We start from the raw sequence: 24573 nt of genomic DNA on the forward strand, positions 1-24573 counted from the left end.
ATATTAAACTCACTGTGGAATTTAAAACAGTGTTCAAAATATATTCAAACATGAGGAATATAAAAATGACTTCTACTGAAAATTTAGTCAATAGCGTATTTACACAGTATGTAGTTATGTACACATTCACTGAAAACATGTGACCTTAATTTTATTATTATATCATTACATGCACACAGTTTATATACATAGATTTCACTATAACATCGATTCATTTTTATTACTTTGTATTGGTTCAATTGAGGGCCTAAAAAATAAACACCTTAATCCAATATCTAGTCTCTTTCTCATAAAAAGAAAGGTCAACTAGTTGTGATACAACGTTACCAAATTTTATGTAATAAAAAAAAAAGAATTAAAGGAAGAGAAAGAACACACAAATTTCGAAATTTTGCGTTTCGGGATGTGTCTTTTATTATTTTAAGAACAAAAGAATTTTGTAACATTCAATAAATTGTACGTTATATTTTTTTTTATGAAAAAATTGTACGTTATATTAATTAAATATGTTGCAATTGACATTAATTGAGGAATACAAACTTAAAAAAATAATTGTGCAAGACTTGTAACATTCAAACATTCAAAATATGCTCAGTGCAATACAATCACATTTTTTGTACTTCAATTATTTTCTCTTGTTCTATGGAAAGAACTAGCCATTGAATTATTTATGTGCTTACAAAATAGCTGTTGAACTTTGAGCGTTTACAAAATAGTCGTTGAATTTTTTGGACGTTTACAAAATACCAAATAGTTACATGACACAATGCCTTATAATACGAGTAAAATTAAAGATGTTCTTAAGCTCACTAATTTCTTTGTGAGTTTAACATCAAAATCTATCAAATTGACCTTAAACAACAAATTCAAACCATTAATTGGAACTAATCTACTTTAAAAGTGATTCGTTTACATATCAAATTTATAAATTAGTTTAGTATTAAATTAAGCAGTAAAAAAAATATATTAAAATTAACTTATAATTTTTTTTACGCTTGAATTTATACTAATTAATTTTGTGTTTGGAAAATTACCACATAAAAATCAATCAATTGTGTGTTTGAAGATCGGGAGCAAGAAATCGGATTTTTCCGTAAATATTGTTCAATGTTTTCCGTAAAAAATTTACTGCTAAGACCAATTTGACCGACTGGTTGGTTAATAACTTTAATTAATTAGCCGATATCTTTCGTCGTCCGGTTCTTAAAACATTACTTTAATTAATTATGCAAATTTAAAGGTTACGAGGGACAAAACAGAAAACCTAACGAGTCCTAAAACATATTTTTTATTATAAAAATTATTTAAAAGTAATATAGGATAATAGATAGATTTCATAAAATTTTGATTCATAGAACCAAAAATTTATAGAAAGAACCGAAATTTTATTTTGGTTTCTTTAGTTTAGGAATATACTTTTTGTGACAAGAGATAGGAGAGATGCCTGCTCATAAAAGAAATTCTAAAAGATCCAAAAAAAAAAAATTGTTCCATTTATGAAATCAAAATTTATATACAATTTATCTATTATTCTCTATTATTTTTATATTAGTTCTATCTACAAATAAAAAAGTCTGGTCATAAAAGGCACCCAAATAAGATGATCCACCAACCATCTCCTCAATTCTCCACCAAACCATTCCATTCCAATTTCCATGCATTGACTATTTGACTTCAAATTAAGTCTTTAAAACCATATATAATTATATATACAACTCCAAATAAACCCCATTACAAACCTCCACATAGCCTTCACAATATCATCCTCTCAAGTTGCATCCATCATGTCTATAGAAGTGAATGAAATCAATTCTGTCCCCGCGACACCGAGACCGGAGGCTGCCACCCCTATTGTCTCGGCTCCACCATCCCAGATTCATTCTCCATATGTAATTCGTTCACCACGACCACAGTCGGCCACCCCTCGAACACCTCGAACGCCTCGAACACCTCGAACACCACGGTTTATGACCCCACTCGCTAGCCCAATCAGACATGCCATAGTGACTATGAAGGGTCATCTAGAGGAGTTGGGTCACTTGACCAAATTAGACCCGAAAGATGCCTGGCTTCCGATCACCGAGTCGAGAAGTGGGAATTCGTATTATGCGGCATTTCATAACCTCAGCTGCGGAATCGGCTTCCAAGCGCTTGTGTTGCCTGTTGCATTCACCTACCTTGGCTGGTATGTACATGTAAAAAAAAAAATCTGATGTTTGCAGTACCAGACAGAGACAGTGACATCCACCAATTGTGTGACTAAAGAAATTACAACATACTAGTATTATTTTTTTTCAAGAGATGAAATTTCAGACAATGATGTTTTAATTTTTTATTACGGCGTCATTTAATGATTGTCTGGCTAACTAATTAAAGCATGTTTTTATTATTATTTGAATTAAACTACGGTTTTCACTTTTGATAATGATATAGATACAGTATGTTCTAACTTTCTCTTTTATTAACAGGAATGTTATTTTTTTTTATTTCATGGACCTATATTTTTTACCTGTAAGTTGACTTCAGCATAGAAAATTTACAAAACAACACTTCATTAGTAAGGTTACCAAAGTGTTAAGCAAATCCAAAAAATTTGAATATCCAAAGTGTTATGCGTGAATCACTGACGCTAAAATTTCAAGTGGTTAAGTATCAGATTTAAGGAGAAAAAAAGGGGAAAAGCAAAGTCAAAATGTTTTACATTAATATATATCAAGGCTAATAATTAACAATTGTTCTTGGCGTGCCACAAAAGAAGGTAATAAACAGAGTAAAGAAATAAAGTAGTTTGAATAATTATTGAGCTGTTTTAATCAATCTTAATATTAATTTTTACCAATAAATTTCATTTACAGGACGTGGGCAACAATTAGTCTTACAGTAGCTTTCATATGGCAAATGTACACTCTCTGGTTACTGATACAAATGCATGAAGCAGTTCCAGGGATCCGCTACAGTCGATACATGCATCTCGCGATGAGCGTCTTTGGTAATTAAACTTTGATCCAACATTATTTTTATTATTTTTTGTTTTTTTATTAAAGCCCGTAGGCAGAGCCCAACATTACTTGAGCAAGTTATACAAAAAAAATCATTTAAATTTATGAAGTATCTATTTTACTCTTTATTAAGAAAATTAAAATAATATATATAGCATGTAAGAAAAATGTCAGTTTTCTAATTGGTCAATTTTTGAGAGCAAATGGGTTATGTTTCTATACAAGCATGTATCTAAATGTCACAGTGTATGCGTCAAAAGTAGAGAAATAATCTATTTATCCTACAAAATTGATCAATTAGAAGACCGACATTTTTCTTAAAGAAATCAATACTGTTTTTGAGGGATAAATATTATGAATTTTAGACGAATTTTGAGGAATATACATGAAATCCCCCCCCTAGTAAAATCAATACTGACTCTGAGATTATTCTGTACTATACTAGTTATCAATGATCTAACAAATGCACTTTTGTATTCTGTCCAGGTCCAAAATTGGGAAAGTTCCTCACTCTGTTTCCGATCATGTACCTGTCAGCTGGTATATGCTCGGCACTGATCATCGTAGGAGGAAGTTGCATGAAATTATTTTTCCAACTGGTGTGTGGTACCGGGTGTAGCTCACAGCCGCTTACATCAATCGAGTGGTACCTAGTATTCATCTGTCTGGCAACAGTTCTGGCACAGTTGCCAAACCTGAATTCGATTGCGGGTGTCTCTCTGGTTGGTGGGACCACAGCCGTAGTGTATTGCACCTTGATATGGGTCTTGTCAGTGATCAAAGGACAGGTGGCCGGTGTGTCGTATGATTCTCCTGCCAAGTCTGATTTAGATAGAGTTCTTGATATACTTAATGGACTTGGTATCATTGCTTTTGCATTTAGGGGCCATAATCTTGTGCTTGAGATACAGGTAGATACTATTAATTAATACTGCTGTTGTTATTCTTTGGAAATTAATTAACCTTCCTAACATCATGACTTAATTTTCATTATCCAGTCTACTATGCCATCAAGTCTAAAGCATCCGTCAAGTGTTCCAATGTGGAAAGGTGTCAAAGTAGCTTATGTAATTGTCGCGTGTTGTCTCTATCCCATGGCCATAGGTGGATTTTGGGCATATGGAAATAAGGTACAATTATACAATTACTATACCATCGAAGAATTCAATAATTGATTACTGAAGATGAGCGAAGCTATGATACTAGCATAGCTCAGATTGGTGCGTATTACGGATCAATATTTTTTTCTTAGTTCACTTAAAATCATTTAGTGTGATTTTTCATATGAAAATATATTTGTATACTAAATTTTATATTTTTTAATATTTTTTTACTATTTTTTAGATACGTAGAAAATCACTAATTTTGAATGGTCTAGAATCTTTAGATCAAGTGATTTTCTACCTATCTAAAGAAATAGTAAAATAAATTCAAGAAAAATGTAAAATTTGAGCTACAAGTACATTTTATATGAACATCATGTTAAACGGTTTAGATCGATTGTTGGGAGTTTATAAATAGAGATAATGATTCCTATTACGGACCAATATGTGCTACGCAATAGTACATAACCTCACTCACAGAAGATTGGTTTACATAACCCCTGATTCCTAGATAAATGTTTTACATAACCCCTGATTGTGCATTTCAGGTACCTTCTTCAAATGGGCTCTTGAGTGCTCTCTATGCATTCCACATGACTGACCTTCCCCGGTCGGTGCTCGGTTTGACAATATTTCTAGTCATCATAAATTGTTTAGCATCTTTCCAACTCTATGCAATGCCAGTATTTGACCAAATGGAGGCTGGGTATGTAGACAAGCACAACAAACCGTGCCCGAAATGGCTCCGTAGCGGGTTTCGGATCTTATTTTCAGGGATTGGTTTTCTCATAGCCGTTGCATTTCCCTTTTTGTCAAGTCTAGCAGCTCTCATTGGTGGAATTGCACTTCCTATTACCCTGGCATATCCGTCCTTTATGTGGATTTCAGTTACAAAACCTAAACAAAAAAATGCATCCTGGTACCTGAATTGGGTTCTGGGTAGCCTTGGCATGGGATTGAGTGTTGTGCTTACAGTCGGAGCCCTTTGGAGTCTAATAAAGCAAGGCGTAGATCTGCATTTCTTCAAGGCGGCGTCATAGTGAGAGATTAGAACAACAGTTTACCAGTGAGCAAAAAATTGAAGCTTTCCTGTTGTACAAGCTCTCTTTTGATTATAGAATATAATGAGTGGATTTTCCCAATTATTTTGAGCAAATGAACACGAATTTGGGTCAATGCACTCATCAATACCAATTTTTGTTTGGCTTAAATTGGGATGACACCTAACGATTTCTGTTGAAATCAACTACTGTTTCAGGTCTGGTACCAAACAGCAGGGACAAAAAACCATTATTTTATTATTTACAAACCCTATTACATCAAAATACCAGAATTACATCAAGCTTAAACTAAACCAACTACAAATAGCTATCCAAAAAGACCTGCCAAAATAAGTAAACGGACATCAAGTTTGTATCACAAAAACAAGCAAGGTACCAGTTACAGTAAACAAAAAAGCAAATCAGCCCTTGGAAACTTCTCAAATTTCTTCAATTGCTAGAACGGGCACTCATTAATACAAATTACTCCCACTAAAAAGAGTAATAGTCATTGTTTACCAGAACATGAACCTAAGAAACATCAAATAGGATAAAAAAAAGACACAAAAAAAAGTTGAAGGTCTCGTACTTAATGAGCAGGTATGTGAAAGATGAAATATTTAAAATTGGTAAGTAAAAGCCAACTGAATTTTCTCTTTGCAATACTTGTACACTAAATATGTGGGAGTTGCAACAATGTTAGAATAAAACAAACAAATCAAAGACAAGAATTGCTAAACCCAAAACAACATTTGCACATAATACAGTCAAGCCATGGGTGAGATGCTGCCCGGTTTTGTAGCTCCTCTGCAGAGGGAATAGGTTCTAGGAGATACGACTTCTTACTTGATAAGCAAAACATATACAAATTACGGCAAATGCCCTGGCTGAATGGTTGAACTTTTTCAGAAAAACCCCTGTAAAAAGAAATAATTTGTAAAATCATACATATAAAAGATAAAAGAATATCAGAGAGGTATCAACGAGTGCATCGCATACCTCAAATACGGAACACGTCTCCTCCTTGCAAGCTCATAAGTTGTTTGGTTTGTCATGGCAAGATAACTAAAATTAACAAAAAAAAATTGTCTTATATATTTTCGTCTTTCTGATGGTGGAAATAGCAAGTGGTTTGATATAAAGAGTTTTATTCAACATACCTATGAAAAATACATAGGAGGAAGAGAAAGATGAAAATTAAAGTCAATATGACAAGTGCAAGTATGGCAAGAAAATCCTTCCACCTGAAAATAAAAATATCCTAATAAGATTCTAGTAACAAATATTACTATTAAAAGGTACTACTACAAGAAGCCAAAGAAAACACTTTACCAGATAATCCATACCAGTAGCGAATAAACTCAAAGAAGAACCAAACCCACAAAATAAACATATTAGAAACTGAGTGAGGCTATAGTACTATCCATAGCACGGGTCGGTCTGTACTACGGATCAATATTTTTGTTTACATAGTCCAAATAGTCGATCTGAACCTCAACATGATTTTAATATGAAAATGTACTTGCAGACAAAATTTTACATGTTTTAGAACTTTTTAACTATTTATTTAGATAGGTAGAAAATCACTACTTTCCAATGGTTTAGAATCTTTAGATCTAGTGATTTTCTGCCTATCCAAATAAATAGTAAAAAAATTCTAAAAAAATGTAAATTTAGTCTGCAAGTACATTTTCACATCAAGATCATGTTGAACGGTTCAGATCGGTTGTTTGGACTTTGAAAATGGAGATAATGATCCATAGTACGGACCAATATGCGCTATGTAGTACCGTAGCCTCACTCTTACAAACTTACCAGGCCATAGGGATCTTTTGTCGCAAGAAATAAAAGTATAAGATGATAGTCCAGGCAGATATGCTTGTTTGTAACAATAAATACCACCTGTAAAACTACCCCGTTAGTTTTTTTCTAAGCAATGCAATATAATACAGCAGAGGTTACAAGACAAACAAAAAGATGAAACAGATAGAAACCAAAATCGGCAGTGGTTCTTCAGGCCAATGCAAGTGCCAAGCCAGACACAGTGATGGTCGAATTGGAGCACACATTTATCACACTCGTGGCAATGTTTGGACCGTGGTGGCTGTAGAGAAATTCCAAAATAATATAATTTGTTAACTATTAGAGAAGCCCTTGCATAAAATCATAAAACATGCATGTTCCTACAAATGCTGCTTTTTATGCCCCCATCATGTCCCAATTCTACAGTTATGTCAAATGCTCAAAATTCATATTCCAATTTTTTTTTTTAAAAAAAAACATCTCGTTCCAATTTTGGCATGTGGTCTGGTACCAAAAAAACACTAAATTTTAATTGTGGCATAGAACAGAACAATGGTTCAGATTTTCCATTGTGCAATTTAGAATTTTAAATTAACTACAATACAAAAGAACAACTTGGGTATAATAGGTTACTAAAAAGGTTGGTATATGACCCTTATTTTTTTCGAAATAGTATATCAGCATGTAGCATGTATGCTTGATTGTGCATAAAGACATTAACTTTTTTAATTCTGGCAGTTGAACCCTCTACTGCCGAAAATAATATATTTAAAATCCTCATTTGTTATACAAGTAATTACAATGAGTTATATAATTTATTCGTCTAAATGCCTAATTTACTCAAGGCAGTACAGCCTCGTACGATAAAAGCTAAAGAGTAATTTATCATCATTTCATTTAACATATACACTTACGTTTATCTCAAAAAACATATACACTTACATACCTATCTACTCATCATAGAACTACAAAACACCTAGCATGTCCTATGCACTTAATCAACCTGTGTATGTATGTATGTATGTATGTATGTATGGAGTAGCTCTAACTTGAATAATTATCAATATTGTTGAGAATTATTAGATCTTGTCTAAGGTATATGGAATTTTACATGTATGTTTTCCAGTGGTATACTTGGATTACATCATTTTAGAGAGGTGAACTTAAACCACATTAAACCATTTAAGTTTCACCTGGTAGATATTGCAGTATGGACAAGTCCACTCCCTATAAGATAAGAGAAGAACAGCAATACAGTCATATTTCAAACAGAATAAACCTTAATACATAAAACAAAAAAGAAATTGATATGTTAAAGAAGAATACAAAAGAAAACCTTTCGGATGTGCCCGGAGGGTGCAGATCTGACACTATTTTAAACCAGTGAGAAGAATTTGAGTTTGGATTCTCTGATTGACCTAAATTTCCTCCTCTTGATGATGATTGTCTTTTCTTAACCATCAAAAATAGGTATAAAAATAGCATAAAAATCTAGCTAGGCAAATTGGTACAGTAATACTTAAAAGGAAATGAGAGAGATGCTACCATACTTGGAGATTGTGCGTGTTAACAAAGGTGGCATGCATTTCATTACCATCTCGCATTGCATCAATTACAAACCTATATAATAAGAAAAAAATAAAGATAACCAAGTTCAAGAAAACAAACTACAAAATAGAACCCACCTTGATATTATGTAAAACTGTTATGAATACCAGTGCTATTCCGCGCGAAAGGAGTTGCCATACACAAATTTGCTATTCATTGCCATCTTGCATTAGAATTAGCATTTTTGTCCTTTGTATTTTATAATTTGTATAAGTATTTATATCCCTCCTTATAAAATAAATTTACACTACAATAACTTTATTCAACCCTCCCTACAGATCTCAATTTTGTAGTTCCACCCTGAGAGAAAGGACACTCTTTTCCAGTAGCATTCCATGTTGCCAAACACACTAAGCACTGTTACCAATAGCACCCTGACAAGTGTCAACAACCGATCTTTTACTGCACTTTTCCTACTATCGATCATGTCAAGCCCTATTCTATGTCTGTCAGAGAAAAGAAAATATATAGGCTTGATAAATCATAAGAGAAACTAACCCTGGTTGAGAGTAGGCTGTATAGAAATATTGGACAATGGTTGCTAAAAGAAGTGCCAGATATATTATAGTCCACCTGTAATTGTAAAATTAGTATTGAATGAGTAACATCAAAATCATGCATGCATCTGCCATTGAGGATAATCAATAGAAAACAAAAGATTGATGTGAAAATGAAGTCTACTATGAATACATATCAGTAAATAAAATACCAGAATTTATTTAAAACCCAAAATCTCACAGTTTGTAATTGAAAAAATGAACAAAACCTCACTTCAAAAAAGCTTTATGTTATTTTTTTCTATCTGATGATTCATTATATATATATTTTTTCTAGCTGAAAGACACCCAGATTTTTCCTTACACTGGTGGAGCATCTGTGGCAGAAGAAGAGTAAAGGAATTTAGAGAGAGTGTTCCTTTTTTGAAATGCCTGTATTCCGTAAATAATGATATTAGCTACTATGTTTTTTCTTCCTTAGTACTAGGGCTCTTTCAGCCATAAGTAGGATTATATTACGGTTGATGTAATTTGAGGGAAGAACTGATCTGCTTTTGATCTGAGATGAGCTCATCTCATATAGTTAATTTGTAAGACTATGTTAATGAAACAGGGCGTATGCCTTTCATAAAAAAAAAAATTCACTTCTATTGCAAGATTTCATAGATAAATTCCTAATGCATTTCAATTTGAGCTCAACTCTAAAATTTCTACTAAGTTGCATAATTCATGCTTATAGACAAATTTATGCGACCTACCGAAATTAAAATAACAATAAAATTAAAAGACCAACAGAAGAGAACATGATAGTACCATGGCATGCCATTGTTTTTCCATAGCAAATCCGGATCCAGGACAAAAATCAAACCCACAAATATTACATGAAGCAAGACCAGCATCACTTTGGCGCTCCATTTAGATTTCTTCTCTGAAATTACCCCAAATTCACCAAAGAAAGAAACTTTATCAACAGGGAAAAAAATGAAGATCCAAAGCGGGACAGAGATAGAAGAAAGCTAGAATCAATCCGAACCTCGATCGGACATTTCAGAACATCGATCGGAGATCCTGTCATGCGTGTCACGGATTCGCACGCATAGATTATCTGCGGTCGCCATCAAAACCGGAGCATAGAGAACAAAAAAAGAAAGAGAAAGAGAAACGGCGCCAAATAGAGAAAAGGGAAGAAATTTTTTTTGAGGAAAAAAAGGGAAGAAATAGGAAGAGGAGAAGAACGGGGTTAGTTCGTTACTCCGGGAGTCCAACTTACCGGCGTTACCGCACACTGCGCAAGTCCTGACCCTCTGAAGATGCTCAAATTTTGAGTTTAGATCTGACTGTCCGATCAGAATCCGACCCACCAGTCCGAGGTTAAATGCATGGTGCTACTTTAATATTCGTGCGAATTCTGATCGAACGGTCTAGATCTAAAAGGAAATATTTTGTTACCTAAGGTGATATGAATTCACACTGCGCTGCGCACGTCTAATTTTCCTCAACTTGAAAGCTAGGCAAGGTAGATCTGCTATATGAAACCACGGAAAAATGGTTTTGGATTAGGATTATCTTTGTGGATCCCACTTTGAAGTGACGAATAATAATAACGCAAATATGGAGTTCGCTATTTTTTTTTTTTTTTGTTTGTAAAAGTTATTGGCTTTAAATAATGGAGTTCGCTATTCGTTGCTATGTTGAATATTGAAATCAATGTCCCACTACAGCGGATTGTGGCAAAGTCTCGATAGATCTCAGCCTCTGTGAGTCTGGGAGTCCAGATTCTCCGGGAAGAGTCTCCTGTAAAAAATTATCTTTAGGTTTGAGATTTGCTTTCAACTGTTTTGAGATTCGAATTAGTGCATGGGCAGTATTATTTCAGCTTTGAGATTCATACAAAGTTAAAACAACAGTACGACTCCACTAATTCTAAAAGATTATTTGGGAAGTATTATTTGATCTGTTATTTTTAATCTTCTTCTACTATCTTATATTAGTTTACTAGTTATCTTTCATATTTTATTAGTTGTCTTTTATCTATTATTGGTTGCATTTTATTTTCTTTTAGTTGTATTTTATATTATTCTAGTTATATTTTATTTTCTTCTAGTTGTATTTTTGATGGACAAAAATGATACTATTACTTTTAAATATTTATAAACTCTAATTTTTACTTACGTTCAGATCACAAGTGCATGATTCTATCATGTATTATGATTGGGGTGTCGATCCACAGAGTTAGTGTATTGGTTTTTTAATAATTTTTACTAGTTTAGGTTATCGGATTTTTGAAATTGAGGTGGTGGTGATAAATGCAATCAAGATATTATAACTAGTAAAGCTTGACTAATAGATAGAGAGTCTCTAGGGTTCAGATTTCCTATCATTCTAATCATGCAAAATATAAGTTTCGACGTATCTCTATGTCGCATACGGCACTATCACTGTTGTATACAACATAGATTTGTAGTCCCTAATGTCACTTAGAGGAGGCTTTAAGGAAGTTTTAGAAACTCTTTAACGTTTTAAAATAAATCCTCTAAATTAACAAGTCAAGTGGTGTGTACCTGTAGGGCGCAGAAAGTTGCACGGCATCAGGTTAGCTAACGGTGCGGGTTTTATGTGTGGGTGAGTGGAGATGCTCCCAGCTAGGTTCAGTGCTCTGGTCCATGAGCAGGTCACTGAACTCAGGGGAAGGCATCCACTGGTTATTTATTTATGCATTCCTTCTGGTTCACCCCTTGTGACAACCTACGTTCATGATCAATTGTCGGAGGTTTTATTATTTTCGATTGTGAGGACGTTTAAACTTCCGACGGGCGCAAGCTCTCGCCGTTAATTACATCAGAAAGACCTTTTGGGTCAGACTGAACACATCACGCATTCCAGGATTTGTGCCTATTTGGGTTGAATCGAATAATGGGGCTAAAAAGGGGGCTCATGTATGATTTACTTTGGTCATGCGGTTGGTTCTCATTTAACTTTGGACTTCTTTTTGGTCAGTTACCATGATATATGTATGAAAATATGGATTTCACATTTAAAATATGAGAATATGTATGAGGAATGTCATTTATATGTTTTTAATTTGAAAGGAACATTTAAATATCGTTTTTATAAAAATATGTCAGGAGAGGGGCATTTTGGTCATTTCAAATTATAACTGAGACATGGATATGTTCAAATGTCATTTGGAATTATAAAGGATTGAATTTGAGTTCATTTCGGACTGATTTGAGTTGATTTGGACTTAGTATGAAAAAGTTATGGTTGAAAAGGACTTGAAAGGACTTATTTGTAAAGGTTTTATATCTCCAGGGACTTGTTTGTAATTTCTGAAGGACCTGAGGCTGTGATTTGGGCTTTTGATAGGGTCTGGATTGTAAAATGGGCCTTTAATGGCTTATTTGAGGAGGTTTTATGCTGACAGGGATCTTTTTGTAAATTTACAGGGGCTTCTCTACATATATTTTAAATAAACAGAGGGGTTTATATGTAAAAAGAGATCTTTTGGTCACATGTGGACTTTAAGATTGGTGCAGAGCCTTGAGATTTGGGCTTTTGGGCCTTTGAGATGTTGTAATACTCCGTCACGTTAATTTTTATTTGTTTATTATTATTTATCAAGAAACCTAGAAACGAATATTTAATACTCATACTTTATGTATAGAACCTAAGATACAAATATATATATATATATATGGAAGTATTATATTCCTTTTGTTAGTCATTTGATATAGCCACAGATGATAAAGCAAAGTATATAATTGCTCAATTAAACTTTGTGAAACAAAATACATAAAAGCCCAAAGTTATTCTTTTGAACCAATCAAAGTGGTAGGTTGTAAACATGCACGTACTCAAATCCACAAACATTTCAGCAGTGGTTTCCGAGTCGGTCAGAAATATAGTGCTCATGATTTCATTTCAAATATAGATTAAAAAGGCATATCATTAATCACTCCTTAATTCTATAAAATTCCATAATTACTCTAATTGAACTTGGCCACTTACACACCTAGATGCATCGAGTAAATTCTCTACAAATAATGATGCAATATGCTGCCATTTCATTCGCAGCCTAGCACCATAAAAGCTCCTTCCCTCCCAGTCTTGCATACGATAACTAACCCTAGCAGCCTTCAACTCTCTTTGTCTCTCTTCCTACTCCCTATAAATTTGCAACCATCCGAGGCACACAAGGATCCATCATGACAGCCGTTGCCGCGCACTGGCCCCCTCCTCTTCGCCACGTACCAGCCACTGCCAAGGCAGACGGCCACCCGGCAGCCACTATGGCCCATGCGTCACCCCCTTGTCTTTTCTCGTACGTGCCTTACTTGCAAGGTAACTCCAAATCAAAAATTAAGGATTTGATCATTGTATAAATGATGATAAATTAATGATTTTATCACTGTATGATGATTTCTTGTTCGGATGAATTTATTAAATAATAAATTAGTAGTAAATGGTAGTTAGTTAACAATATTATATGTTAACGTTACATCGGTTCTCATTTTTCTGTTTTACATGTATTAATTGAATCGTATCTGCACATTATTATTTTCCGATTAATCTTTTAAATAATGTCGTACAGTATGTTTATTTTTGTATCAAACGCGAGCTTATAATTAAATATCTATCTTAGATCTCATATATTTTATCTTTATGCTTTACGATCTCATTCATTCACTTCTAAATCTTTGTTGAGATAAATTATATTTATTTTTATTAATTACTCTAATTATTTCCAACAGTGAGGATAAATAAAATTATCAATCACTAAATAGCTATATTTTCAAGAACTAAATTAGATAAAGTTATGATGCATTATGTACTATTTCGTTAAGATTTGCAACCAACCCTTGATTTTATTTTCGGTTCTTATTTAGAAAAAATAAATTAGGTTACAATGACCTATATATATGTTGAAGTCTTTATTTGCTTTTTTCTACTTTCAATTCTTAAACAGATTTTCAAGTAGGTTGTAAATGACTAAAGCATATGAAGTATTGTAAACAAGTAATGTCAAGCCATGTTAATTAGAGTTATGTTTACGTAATTTAGGTTCGAATTCCAAAGTATTAGAAGAGTAGAAGAACAAATAAGAAATTACTACAATAACAGGTACGGGTTTCCTAGACTTTATAAAACTATTTTACTTTCCTATTGTCATTCAATTGTTTATTATTATCGCATTAGTTGGATTTATGCATGTTGTTTTCGAACCATTCGTATGACTTGAGTAGTACACAAATGAATTGCATGAAATGATAGGATTCATATGTTAACCAATGAACTTGCATGATAGGATGTGTTGAGCATGGCATGGATTGTATGATTGAATGAATATATGTGAAATGAACGGAAAATTAAAGTGAACAGGGGCCGATATGCTTGCATATCGGGATGTATACATTGGGTCTAGTGTTCGACTGGACCTCTCGTTAACGTGACTGTAGGCGAAAGCGGTCTTGTCACGGGTCAAGATCTAGCGTCTGGCGGGAGTTTCGCGGTTAGTGAGACAGCCTCCCGCTGTTGGTTGGACTTCCCAGCGGGTTGGCGGCCTTTCAAATGTTGGTTGAACTTCTCATTGGTTTAGCAAGTAAATGGTTAAGTACGGAAAGAGAAAAGATTATGAAAGTAAACGTAATAGCAATAGATGCATTGCATTAGGAACACATATGCATTTTATTTCTTATCATATTTGTGAATATAAGTAAAGGTTTTATAAGCTCTGGGCTGGAACTAAATCCCGCACTGAGAGAAGTTTTGATCTCTCACCCGTTCCACTTTTATGTGGGTTCCAGGTAATGAAGAGGAAGGATTCGAGCAATGATAAGAGTGAGACTAAGCGGGAAGACATATTATTGATAGAATGCCACATGTTGTTTAGTTTTGTTTTCATAATTCTATATTGATACATTGAGCAGGCATGGCAGTGTCTGTGTTACTAGTCATGTCTGTCATGATTGTTTGTTTAACTCGTTTAATTTTGAAATAATATGTGGCTTTATTATGTTATATTTGATAATGTATGTGATGTGAATACGCCTTACGTAGAAATACGTGGCGGGTTGTCTTGGAGTGTGACAACTAAGTTGGTATCATAGCCAAGTTATACAATATCAATAAATTCCCGCTAAGAGTGCGTATTAAGGCACATATTATTTCAAAATATAATAGAATTCCAATAATAGAATTTAAATACATATATAATTTTTTGAAAAATAGTGGTATTACCACCGATTTCATAGAAATCAAAGCATACCTGATATGGTACCTAAAATAGGTACCAAAATCAAATATGAAAAGTCATACATCAAGTCATCATCAACAAACATAAAAGCATACAAGGAGAGATAGTACTACATCAAAAGCTAAACTGGAAACAAAATGAATACTAAGCAAAATAAAAGTCTCAAAAAGCAATCATATCATAGGAGACTAGTAATCCAAGAGATCCTCATCCGACATCGCGTCTCCAGACATATGATCTGGGGGGTTGCCAGCTCCAAGAGCTTGAATGGATACCTCTTCTTTCTCCAGTATCTGATCTGGAAGGTCCTTAACATCACATGGAAGCATTAGACTTAATTTTAAGTATGAATTATCAGAGCTAGACTTACACCAAAAAGTAGCTAAAGAGATTATCTTAAACCCTAATGATTTAGCAGAAATGGGAGTAGTATTATCATTAAAAATAACTCTATTTCTTTCTAACCATACATTCCATAATATAGCTCCCCTTAATAATTCCACAAGGAGTCTATCCTTTAAGGGAATAGAAGCATCAAGTAACCATAAATCATCTACAGAATTACAGGTAAAAGGGAATGAATTGTATGTGGCAATCCAATTCCATATCAAGCGTACATATGAACAATGTATAAATAAATGGTCAGCGCTCTCATGTTGGTCACAAAATGCACAAGTAAGATTTCCTGGCCAACCTTTTTTTGCCAAATTAACCTTAGTAAGAATTTTATCACGTCGGACGAGCCAAAGAAAGATTTTGATTTTTAAAGGGATATGAGATTTCCAAATGGTATCATATTCAGAATTTGGAATACCACCATATTCTAACCATTTATAAAAAGAATGAACAGTGAAATGATCATCTTGTGACCATCGCCATATCAATCTATCATCCAAATGAGAAGACAAAGTAAAATGTTGAAACGTGTGATGCAATGTAATCAATTCATTCCTATAAATACCAGTTATTTGCCTTTGAAAGGACAGACTTAAATGAGAAGTAGAAAATGCCTCGGCTACAGAAATAAACCTATCAGTAACAATAGAAAAAAGGTTTGGAAATTGATTCTTTAAGGTATGTTCACTACACCATCTATCTAACCAAAAAGAAGTTGTTTTACCGTTACCTATTTCTTTATTTAGCCCTAAATTGATAACCACATGATCTTTTAGGGTTGATCGCCAAAAAGGTGAACAAAGAGAAGGAGTAGTTCTAGTTCCATATTTACTAAGTAAAATATTTTTCCATCTACCAGAAACAGAATTATCTAGAAACCGATACCACCATTTGGCCAGAAGGGCCTTATTCATAAGCTTAAGGTCTAAAACCCCCAAACCTCCCTGATCTTTACTTTTGCACACAATTCTCCATGAGACTAAAGAATATTTTCTTCTAGTAGAGTTACCTCCATGCCATAAGAATTTACGTACGTAGAAATAAGTGTTAAGGTCTTGTCTTTAGAATTTTAAACTGAACAATTTCTATTCGAAATTTAATTTTTGTTTTCATTTAATATCCCACAATTGTATCCCCGAATTTGAATAGTTATCAAAGTTTAGAAATTCTGAAAATGATATTTCTATATATATAATATTCCCCTAAATTTCGGTTTTAAGGTCTTTATTACACGAATCATTAATTTGTTAATATTAGAGCAAAGAAACTTGACTATTTTAGTCTAATTTTCAGATTAAATGTTTTTCTATTAAATAGAGAACTTTATAATTAAGGTATACAAATATTTTTTTTAATGCAATATAAATTTTTGATATTAAGACGACTGCGACCACAGATTTTGAATGATTAGTCGATTAACATCATCTAATCTAACCTCATACGATTTTCGGTAAATATCATTTTCAATAAATTTGCTGTCAAGATCTCATTTAAATTATTTTGAAATAATATGGTAATTTTATCAGAGTAGCGCAGCAGATGAAAGTATTTATAGTTTTATACTTGAATTTTGCGGACAAAATTCATTTTAAGGGGGAGAGGATATAACGTTCTGTCATGTCAACTTTTTTTAGTCATTATCATAAATCATCTCGAGAGAACGTAACGACTATTATAAGTATCTATATATAACACTTCATCACGACTAGGTACATGTAATAATCTGCTGCCAATTTTATTATTATTATTATTATTATTATTATTATTATTATTATTATATTGTATATTGTTTTATTTTATCATTATAAATCTAGGAACAAATAATATTGATACTTTATATATATATATATATATATATATATAGGGATAGACTACCATACATTGCAATGCATGGAGGGGTCTGTGCATTGCATTGTCAGCCGTTGGATCGCCTTTAAGATTCGTGCAGATCTGATAGATGGGAGAGGCAAAATATGTCGCTGGCAATTCAAATTTTCGGAAATGGAACCTCCATTTCGCAAGCAGACCCTCCATTTTTCGCCAAGGGCATGTCTCTTCTTTCTCTCTTAACCTCAATAGGCAACCCTAGGCGAAAAATGGCGCTCCTCTCCTCTCCTGTCGGCGCCAACACCAGCGACTCCGCCTGACCAGCCCTTGGCGAAACCGACGGTCACCAGCCCTAGGCGAAACTGACTGACCAGCCCTAGGCAAAACCAACGATCAGCAGCCCTAGGCGACGGGAAATGTAAGCCCTAGGCGAGTACCAATTTCCACCGCTCAGGTACTGTGCAATGTTAGCATTATTCTTCAATTTGACTTTTAACTTTTTTATATTTATTAACTTTTTCTTCTAAATTTTGGTTTTCATATGAAGGGCGAAGAACTGAGGAAGTTAATAGGAGCTGCTGCATACATTGAGTGCAGCTCAAAGACCCAATAAGTACTTGCCTGTTTACTTTCTCTTCTGTTTTTTTTATTAAAAACCAATTCTAATTTCATTGTACCAGTTCTTGATTGGTTCTTAAAATTTATCCAAATTATTTGTAATTTGTTGGAGATGCCTTTCACTATATTAGATGACAAGGAATTAAGCACTACAATTCCATATAGTTGCATTTGCTCACAAATCAAACATCCATAATTTCCGACCAATATAGATTTGAACCCATGTCCACATGATTTCTGACTATTAAATGAAGGTTTGTCAGCAAAAAGTGAGCAAACTGCCCTAAAATTTCAGTTTCTTATTAAAAAAAGAAAATATGTTTGGTATTGATGAAATATTGGGCCTTTCTTTCTATAAGACCAAGGTAACTTTTTTTGTTAGATGTCAATTTTGTTGATGTTGCTACTGTCATGTTCCATTTTTTTATGTTGGGACTATTCTAGCATTTAATATGCATCTATCATTTTTTTTGTGGATTTAAATTGTTTAACAGTATTGAAAACCACAGCTTTTATTCTCCCCTGACTTGTACATATCATGCAGAAATATCATCAAAAAGTTCTTATCATAAGCAATGTAATTCTTAAGTTTGGCTGTGCTTACTGTCACACCCCGCGGCCACGGGTCGTAACAGTCCCCCGCCGTAAGCATACAACGCCGTGTATGCTTACAAGGCTACTCACATTTCAAACCAAACAACAAGCAATTCAAACAAGTTTCTAATATATATATCAGAGTACACAGTCTGGTCAGCATATAATACAACAAAAGTATCTCATCCGGATACCAACCACGAGGCCTACCCTAAATCTATACAACAAAAGATATCTAGGGTCATATACTGGTAAGCTACTAAGGCCTACTACTCTCGTGCCTCTCCGGAATCAGTCGCACCAATACCTGTAAAATAACGGGGAAGGTGGGGGTGAGAATAAATTCTCAGTGCGAATTTGCCACATTTGAATTATTGGACTTGCAATCAAACTCTATATTCAATAATGAAACCCAAACAACAACAATGCAAACAGTTATATAAGAAAACATAAATAACAGAATGCCACTACTCGACAACAGTTAATCAACCTGAAACACAGTTTACGGAATTTCCAAGATGAATCTCAAACACAACATATATTTTGGCTTAACTCGATTCCTAACTCAGTTCAGTAGGGCTTGTAGCAATTACAGATGTTCTTTCGAGCTGAACCTTTATCAAACCCACATCTGTAGGGTTACTGACACCTACAGATGGCCAACCGCTGGACCCTTTATCTGACACCCATCTGCAACCGCTTGGCTTAACAGTTTATTAAGGTCTGGTTCAAATCATGTAAAGAAAATCCACTTTAGAATCGTTTCCAATATTCGTCATATTCAATCGACCGTTCAAATGCATTAACACGTAGGAAAATGCTACCGAGCCATAGACGTTACACAAGTCAACCACGATTTCCAATCACACATCTCATAACATAATCACCCTCCCTCGTCCCAACCGGTACTGGGAATATCGAGGGCCGTTCACCTAAGGCCATTTAGGATCCTGGGAATCCAAGTCAGCATACAGCCCGACTTGGCAAATTCATTGGATCCAAGTGCTTAACTTCGTAAATCCATTCACATACATATCAAATCAAATCGTGGTGACTTTCAATCAAATCAGATCATAATAGATCGACACAACCTACAACCATACCAGCATGCAAATCACTCAAGTCACATCAATTCGAGTTTAATTTGATTGGGCTATGCAAATGCTTTACACAATTCAATGATGCAATCAATGAGATTCAACATGACAAACGAATAACAGTTTAATTCCTGAAAATAAAGTATCAAACAAGTCCAAGAATCCCGCACCTTAGTATGCCGAGCGTACCGCTTAATTTAAGGATCGGACGTCTCGTATTGTCTCGCAAGTTCTTGCTCGACCGAGCCTACACCTATATTATACGTATACTTGGTTTAACATTGGTTCAGGATCGAGAGGTTTACTCGAGTTACCTCTAGGGCTTATACCTTCTCTAATCAATTCCTATGTTTTTGGTATCAATTCGTTCGGTTCCTTATTTCTTACCAAAATCCTCTAAAACCACACAAGATCTCATCTAGGTCCTCTGGACCATACAAACTCTCCATTTGGTAACCATCAATCACCGTTTCACTACTTTGGTTCTCGGTTCAATTCAATCCACCGTTTGGTTAACCCTAATTTGGTCAAAACCTCAAATCAGCCGTTAAATGTTCTAAAAATTCACGATCAGGAGGCAACCCTACCGATTACAAGTCTAATTGGTCGGGTTAAGCAACTCAAATCACGATTATGCCAACTTTCAATTTTGGCACGAAACCCTAGAAATCAGATTTCATAAATCGGAAGAAATCGGGAAAAAGATTGGCAAACAAACTAGTAAGGAGTGTAGAGGAACTAGTCCTCGAGCAATTCGAACACAAATCTCGGGTTTAAAACGAGAATCCGAGAAATCGAGAAAATTCGAGGTTTCGAAAGAAAAAAGGAGAGAAAGAAATACCAAATAGAAGGGTTCGGAGAGATCCTCAGCTGCTTTCTCGGTTCCAGACTCGATTTCTCGCAACAATCGGGAGTCTGAACGAAACGGAAACTCACGGGATCTTTTCCTTCTCTCTTAACCGAAATTCACTTGAAAATGGGGAAAATGGTGAAGTGAGAGAGAGAGAAGGTTTAATTTGGGTTTTAGGGTTAAAATTACCCTGAATGCGGATTAACCAATCCGCACTGCGGGTTACCTAATCCGCACTCGAGACTTAGTCGGTTGTCAGCCGAATCCAGGAAAAGTCCGAGCCTACTGCGGATGAACCTGATCCGCACTGCGGTTCAACCTCATCCGCACTCACTACTTAGCCGATTTCAGGAAAATTCAGTGCAATACAGAAATTCATGAGTGCGGCTAAACTAATCCGCACTGCGGATCCCTCACCCGCACTCACTACTTAGTCATATTTTTGTCAAAATTTCAGAAAAATCCTGAGCCACTGCGGATGAGGTTGATCCGCACTGCGGTCAATCTAATCCGCACTGAGCCCATAAGGTTCCGAAATCTCGAAATTTCGACGCGGTTTCAATTCACAATTAACTTACTTATTTAGGGAAACCTTAATTAAGGTTTAAACTTCCATTTTATTAACACAATTTATCGGTTCTTCCTTTTAAATCATTTCAATTTAATTGTAAAAATTTCGTAACGTAACACTTACAATCAGAATTTTATGATTATTGTGTTAGGATGTTAGCATGTGATGTTCTTGATAGTGTAGAGGTAGGCTCAAATGACCTTTATGATGATGGAGATGAAGATGAAAATAATTCGAGAATTCAGATGCAGGTAATCTTTGTTATTTTTCATTTTTAAAGCATTTACAATTGCAACTTAAACAAGAATGTTTAGTGATTACGGTTTGCTTATTTGTAACAGTCAGATATCAACGATCCCTACATCCATTATTATGAAGCAACACAAGCGGATGAGCCTTTGTCAAATGATACAACTAAGCCGTATGTCGGTATGGAGTTCAATACACCTGAAGAGGCATACACTTTCTACAACAATTATGCATGTTTTGTTGGATTTAGCGTTTGCAAAAATGCTTCAACAACTAATAAGAATGGGTTGTCATCGGTTCGGTATGTTTGTTCCAAAGAAGGAAAATCAGATTGGCATAAAAGAAAAGAGATGCGTATCGGATGCTCGACGGATGTTGCTGCACCTGAGAAAGAACATGGGATTATGAGGGTTGAATGCAAGGCCTCATTTAGAATTAGAAAAATGGCAAGTGAAAAATGGAAAGTGAGCGTTTTTGAGGAGGATCACAACCATGAGCTGATCACGAGCCCTTCGAAGATTCGAAATTTGCGATCCCATAAGCTCATGACGGCAGGTCAGAAGCACACCATCCGTAAATTGAGTGCTCAAAATGTGGGAACAACTCAAATTATGGAAATTATAGGTACCGAAAATGATGGTAAGGGGAATGTTCGGTTCAAGAAGAAAGATATAACCAATCTGATAGCGGGAGATAATGCAAAGCTCATAGGGGTTGATGTTCACAATACTTTGATGTATTTCAAACAGAAGCAAGAGGATCCCGAGTTCTTTTATTCAGTATTGGCAGATGAGGATGGTGTTGTGAAGAATATTTTTTGGGTTGACGGTAGAGGAAGGAGAGCTTACAAAGAGTTTGGTGATGCTGTGACTTTTGACACCACCTATCAAAAAAAACAAGTACAACATGCCTTTCGCACCATTCATTGGAGTCAACCACCACCGTCAATCCATCTTATTTGGCATGGCTCTTCTCAAATGCGAGACGGCAGACAACTTTTGTTGGTTGTTCAAAACCATCTTAGAGGCAATGTACGACAAGCATCCTCTGCCATTATTACCGACCAAGATCCTGCGATGAAGAAGGCAATTGAGTTGATTTTTCCAACAACTGTCCACAGATGCTGCCAGTGGCATATAATGAGAAAGGCAAGGGAACGCTTTGCGAAGCTGTACCATGAGAAGCCCAGTTTCGAGGATGAATTAAAGGCTACAATCAGCCGTAGTAAGACGGTTTCAGAGTTTGAGAAACGTTGGAAAGCTATGTGTGAGACGTACAATGTGCACAATTCTAACTACATCAAGGTGATGTACAGAAATCGGGAGCAATGGGTGCCAGCCTATTTTCGAGACACTTTTATGGCCAACATGTCAACTACTTAGAGGAGTGAGAGTATGAATGCTCTTTTTAAGCTATTCGTAAACAACCACAAATCTATTTATCAATTCGTATTGCAGATTGAGAAGCTAATTGAGGGTATTTGGCAAAAGGAGAGTGGTGAGGATATAAAAACCATCAATGAGGTGCAACAACTATGGTCAAGATACACAATAGAGGTCAAAGCACGCCAAGTTTATACACGGCAAATATTCTTGTTGTTCAAAGAGATGGTACAAGATAGTACACTTGGTGTTGTTCTCGAAGTCGAGAGAGGTGCCTCTTATAAGGTTAATATTTTCGAACATCCTGAAATTTATAATTATGTACCCGAGTCATACACGGTAAAAGTGGACAAGGAAAGGTGTTGGGTTTCTTGCGATTACAAGGGGTATAATGCAAGTGGAATTCTTTGCCCATATGCAATAAAAGTAATGCAATACGTGGGTATAACAGATCTACCCGACCATTAAATTTTGAGACGGTGGACTAAAGGGGTTAATGCAAGTGCCAAGAGACCCATTAGTGAGAGAAGTATGGATTCGGGAGAGTCGGCAAAGTTGCTGACATTGAGGAAAGCTTCTTTAAAATTAGATTGGATGGAGCTTACCGAACTAGGGGCTGTTAGTGCAGAGGCTTTTATTTGTATGAAGGAGATAATTGCAAGTGGAAAACAGAAATTGTTGTCGGTACTAGATAAGCAAGCGCAAGGAGGTGCCAACTTCTTTGAAAAAGTGCAGGGAGATGCCTCCTTTGAAGAAGCGCATGCCAATCCCATATTTCATGACCCACGAGAGTCGCAATGTAAAGGTAGAAAGAAGATTTCGACACGAATGGTGCCTCCTTCTTTGAAGAAGCTCAGAACTTGTAGCATATGTGGCGAAAAAGAGGGCCACAACGCAAGAACTTGCCCAATGGTTCAATTCTATTTACATCTTTTTCCTTAATTTTAAATTTATTTTAAAATGCATATTATGGAGCTCACTGCTCAATGTTTATCCTTATGCATAGTATAAATTGGTCCGTACTATGTAAGAGTAGAATAAAATTGTTACTGGCAAGCACCAATTGCTCACTGTTTTCTTATGCATATTATAAATTGGTAGATGCATATTAAATGCATAGTATAAATTGAACCTTGAATAACTTGATAGATGCATATTAAATGGATAGTATAAATTCGTCTGTACTATATATGTACCTAATGCATAGTATAAAGTAGTACTACCAGTGTTGTAAAGGCAAACGAAAGGTTATTGCTTAGTATAAAGTACTTAATGCATAGTATAAAGCACCAATTACATATTTTTTTAACTCAATTTTAATTCATGAATTGCTCATTGTGATAGCTGAAAAAAAATGAAAAAGGCAAACGAAAGGTGGTTAATGATGAGGAGAGTGGTGTTCAACAGATGGAAGAGGCAAACGAATATGATGAAGAAGGCTTATGAAGACGAGAAGAAATGCTTTATGCTATTTTTGCCAAGTCTTATTGATTTTCCCTTTTTATGAGATTGTGGATAGGTTGTTGGTTAATCCCATTTATATCAGCCATGTTACAATGACATGGGTTAATTTGAGATTTATGTAATATTGGAGTGCTATCTAAGTACTATGTTATAATGGCATGCTTATGTTTTTATGTAAGTGCTATGTTATATCAGCCATGTTACGATCCCATTTATTATTAT

General features: G+C 34.9%; 3 protein-coding genes across 4 annotated transcripts; 2 read left to right on the forward strand and 1 right to left on the reverse strand.

Moving 5' to 3' along the window:
- The first annotated feature begins 1589 nt into the window (after window positions 1–1589).
- On the forward strand, window positions 1590–5240 carry LOC144557945 (lysine histidine transporter-like 8). Its single transcript, XM_078306615.1, has 5 exons — window positions 1590–2185; window positions 2856–2989; window positions 3486–3910; window positions 3998–4129; window positions 4651–5240. Exons 1-5 carry the CDS (start codon window positions 1785–1787, stop codon window positions 5140–5142), a joined length of 1584 nt encoding a protein of 527 aa, XP_078162741.1. The 5' UTR covers window positions 1590–1784; the 3' UTR covers window positions 5143–5240.
- Window positions 5241–5787: 547 nt separating this feature from the next.
- On the reverse strand, window positions 5788–10241 carry LOC144557946 (protein S-acyltransferase 10-like). 2 transcript variants are annotated; one of them, XM_078306616.1, is made up of 11 exons: window positions 10084–10241; window positions 9864–9978; window positions 9052–9126; window positions 8496–8565; window positions 8282–8397; window positions 8139–8172; window positions 7137–7246; window positions 6958–7044; window positions 6303–6386; window positions 6142–6207; window positions 5788–6059 (listed from the first exon to the last, which is right to left on the reverse strand). In XM_078306616.1, exons 1-11 carry the CDS (start codon window positions 10166–10168, stop codon window positions 5861–5863), a joined length of 1041 nt encoding a protein of 346 aa, XP_078162742.1. In that variant the 5' UTR covers window positions 10169–10241; the 3' UTR covers window positions 5788–5860. The 2 variants fall into 2 exon arrangements, with proteins under 2 accessions (XP_078162742.1, XP_078162744.1); XM_078306618.1 differs by lacking the exon at window positions 6958–7044.
- Window positions 10242–17749: 7508 nt separating this feature from the next.
- LOC144557984 (protein FAR1-RELATED SEQUENCE 5-like) lies at window positions 17750–23355 on the forward strand. The gene is made up of 5 exons (XM_078306673.1): window positions 17750–17980; window positions 18074–18139; window positions 21408–21507; window positions 21598–22809; window positions 22963–23355. Exons 3-5 carry the CDS (start codon window positions 21409–21411, stop codon window positions 23353–23355), a joined length of 1704 nt encoding a protein of 567 aa, XP_078162799.1. The 5' UTR covers window positions 17750–17980; window positions 18074–18139; window position 21408.
- The last annotated feature ends 1218 nt before the right edge of the window (window positions 23356–24573 follow it).

This window comes from Carex rostrata, chromosome 8 (genome assembly GCF_964058835.1).
Source record: "Carex rostrata chromosome 8, lpCarRost1.2, whole genome shotgun sequence".
Classification (NCBI taxonomy): Eukaryota; Viridiplantae; Streptophyta; class Magnoliopsida; order Poales; family Cyperaceae; genus Carex; species Carex rostrata.

Excerpts from the sequence above, each read along its gene's own strand:
- LOC144557945 (XM_078306615.1), top strand. The coding sequence starts at position 1,785 with ATGTCTATAGAAGTGAATGAAATCAATTCTGTCCCCGCGACACCGAGA. Across the intron at positions 2,990-3,485 it reads TCTCGCGATGAGCGTCTTTG|GTCCAAAATTGGGAAAGTTC; the intron begins GTAATTAAACTT and ends TATTCTGTCCAG. Across the intron at positions 4,130-4,650 it reads TTTGGGCATATGGAAATAAG|GTACCTTCTTCAAATGGGCT; the intron begins GTACAATTATAC and ends TGTGCATTTCAG.
- LOC144557946 (XM_078306616.1), bottom strand. The coding sequence starts at position 10,168 with ATGGCGACCGCAGATAATCTATGCGTGCGAATCCGTGACACGCATGAC. Across the intron at positions 9,979-10,083 it reads TTCTGAAATGTCCGATCGAG|AGAAGAAATCTAAATGGAGC; the intron begins GTTCGGATTGAT and ends GGGTAATTTCAG. Across the intron at positions 8,566-9,051 it reads ACAGCCTACTCTCAACCAGG|GTTTGTAATTGATGCAATGC; the intron begins GTTAGTTTCTCT and ends CTTATTATATAG.
- LOC144557984 (XM_078306673.1), top strand. The coding sequence starts at position 21,409 with ATGTTAGCATGTGATGTTCTTGATAGTGTAGAGGTAGGCTCAAATGAC. Across the intron at positions 21,508-21,597 it reads ATTCGAGAATTCAGATGCAG|TCAGATATCAACGATCCCTA; the intron begins GTAATCTTTGTT and ends TATTTGTAACAG. Across the intron at positions 22,810-22,962 it reads ACAATTCTAACTACATCAAG|ATTGAGAAGCTAATTGAGGG; the intron begins GTGATGTACAGA and ends TTCGTATTGCAG.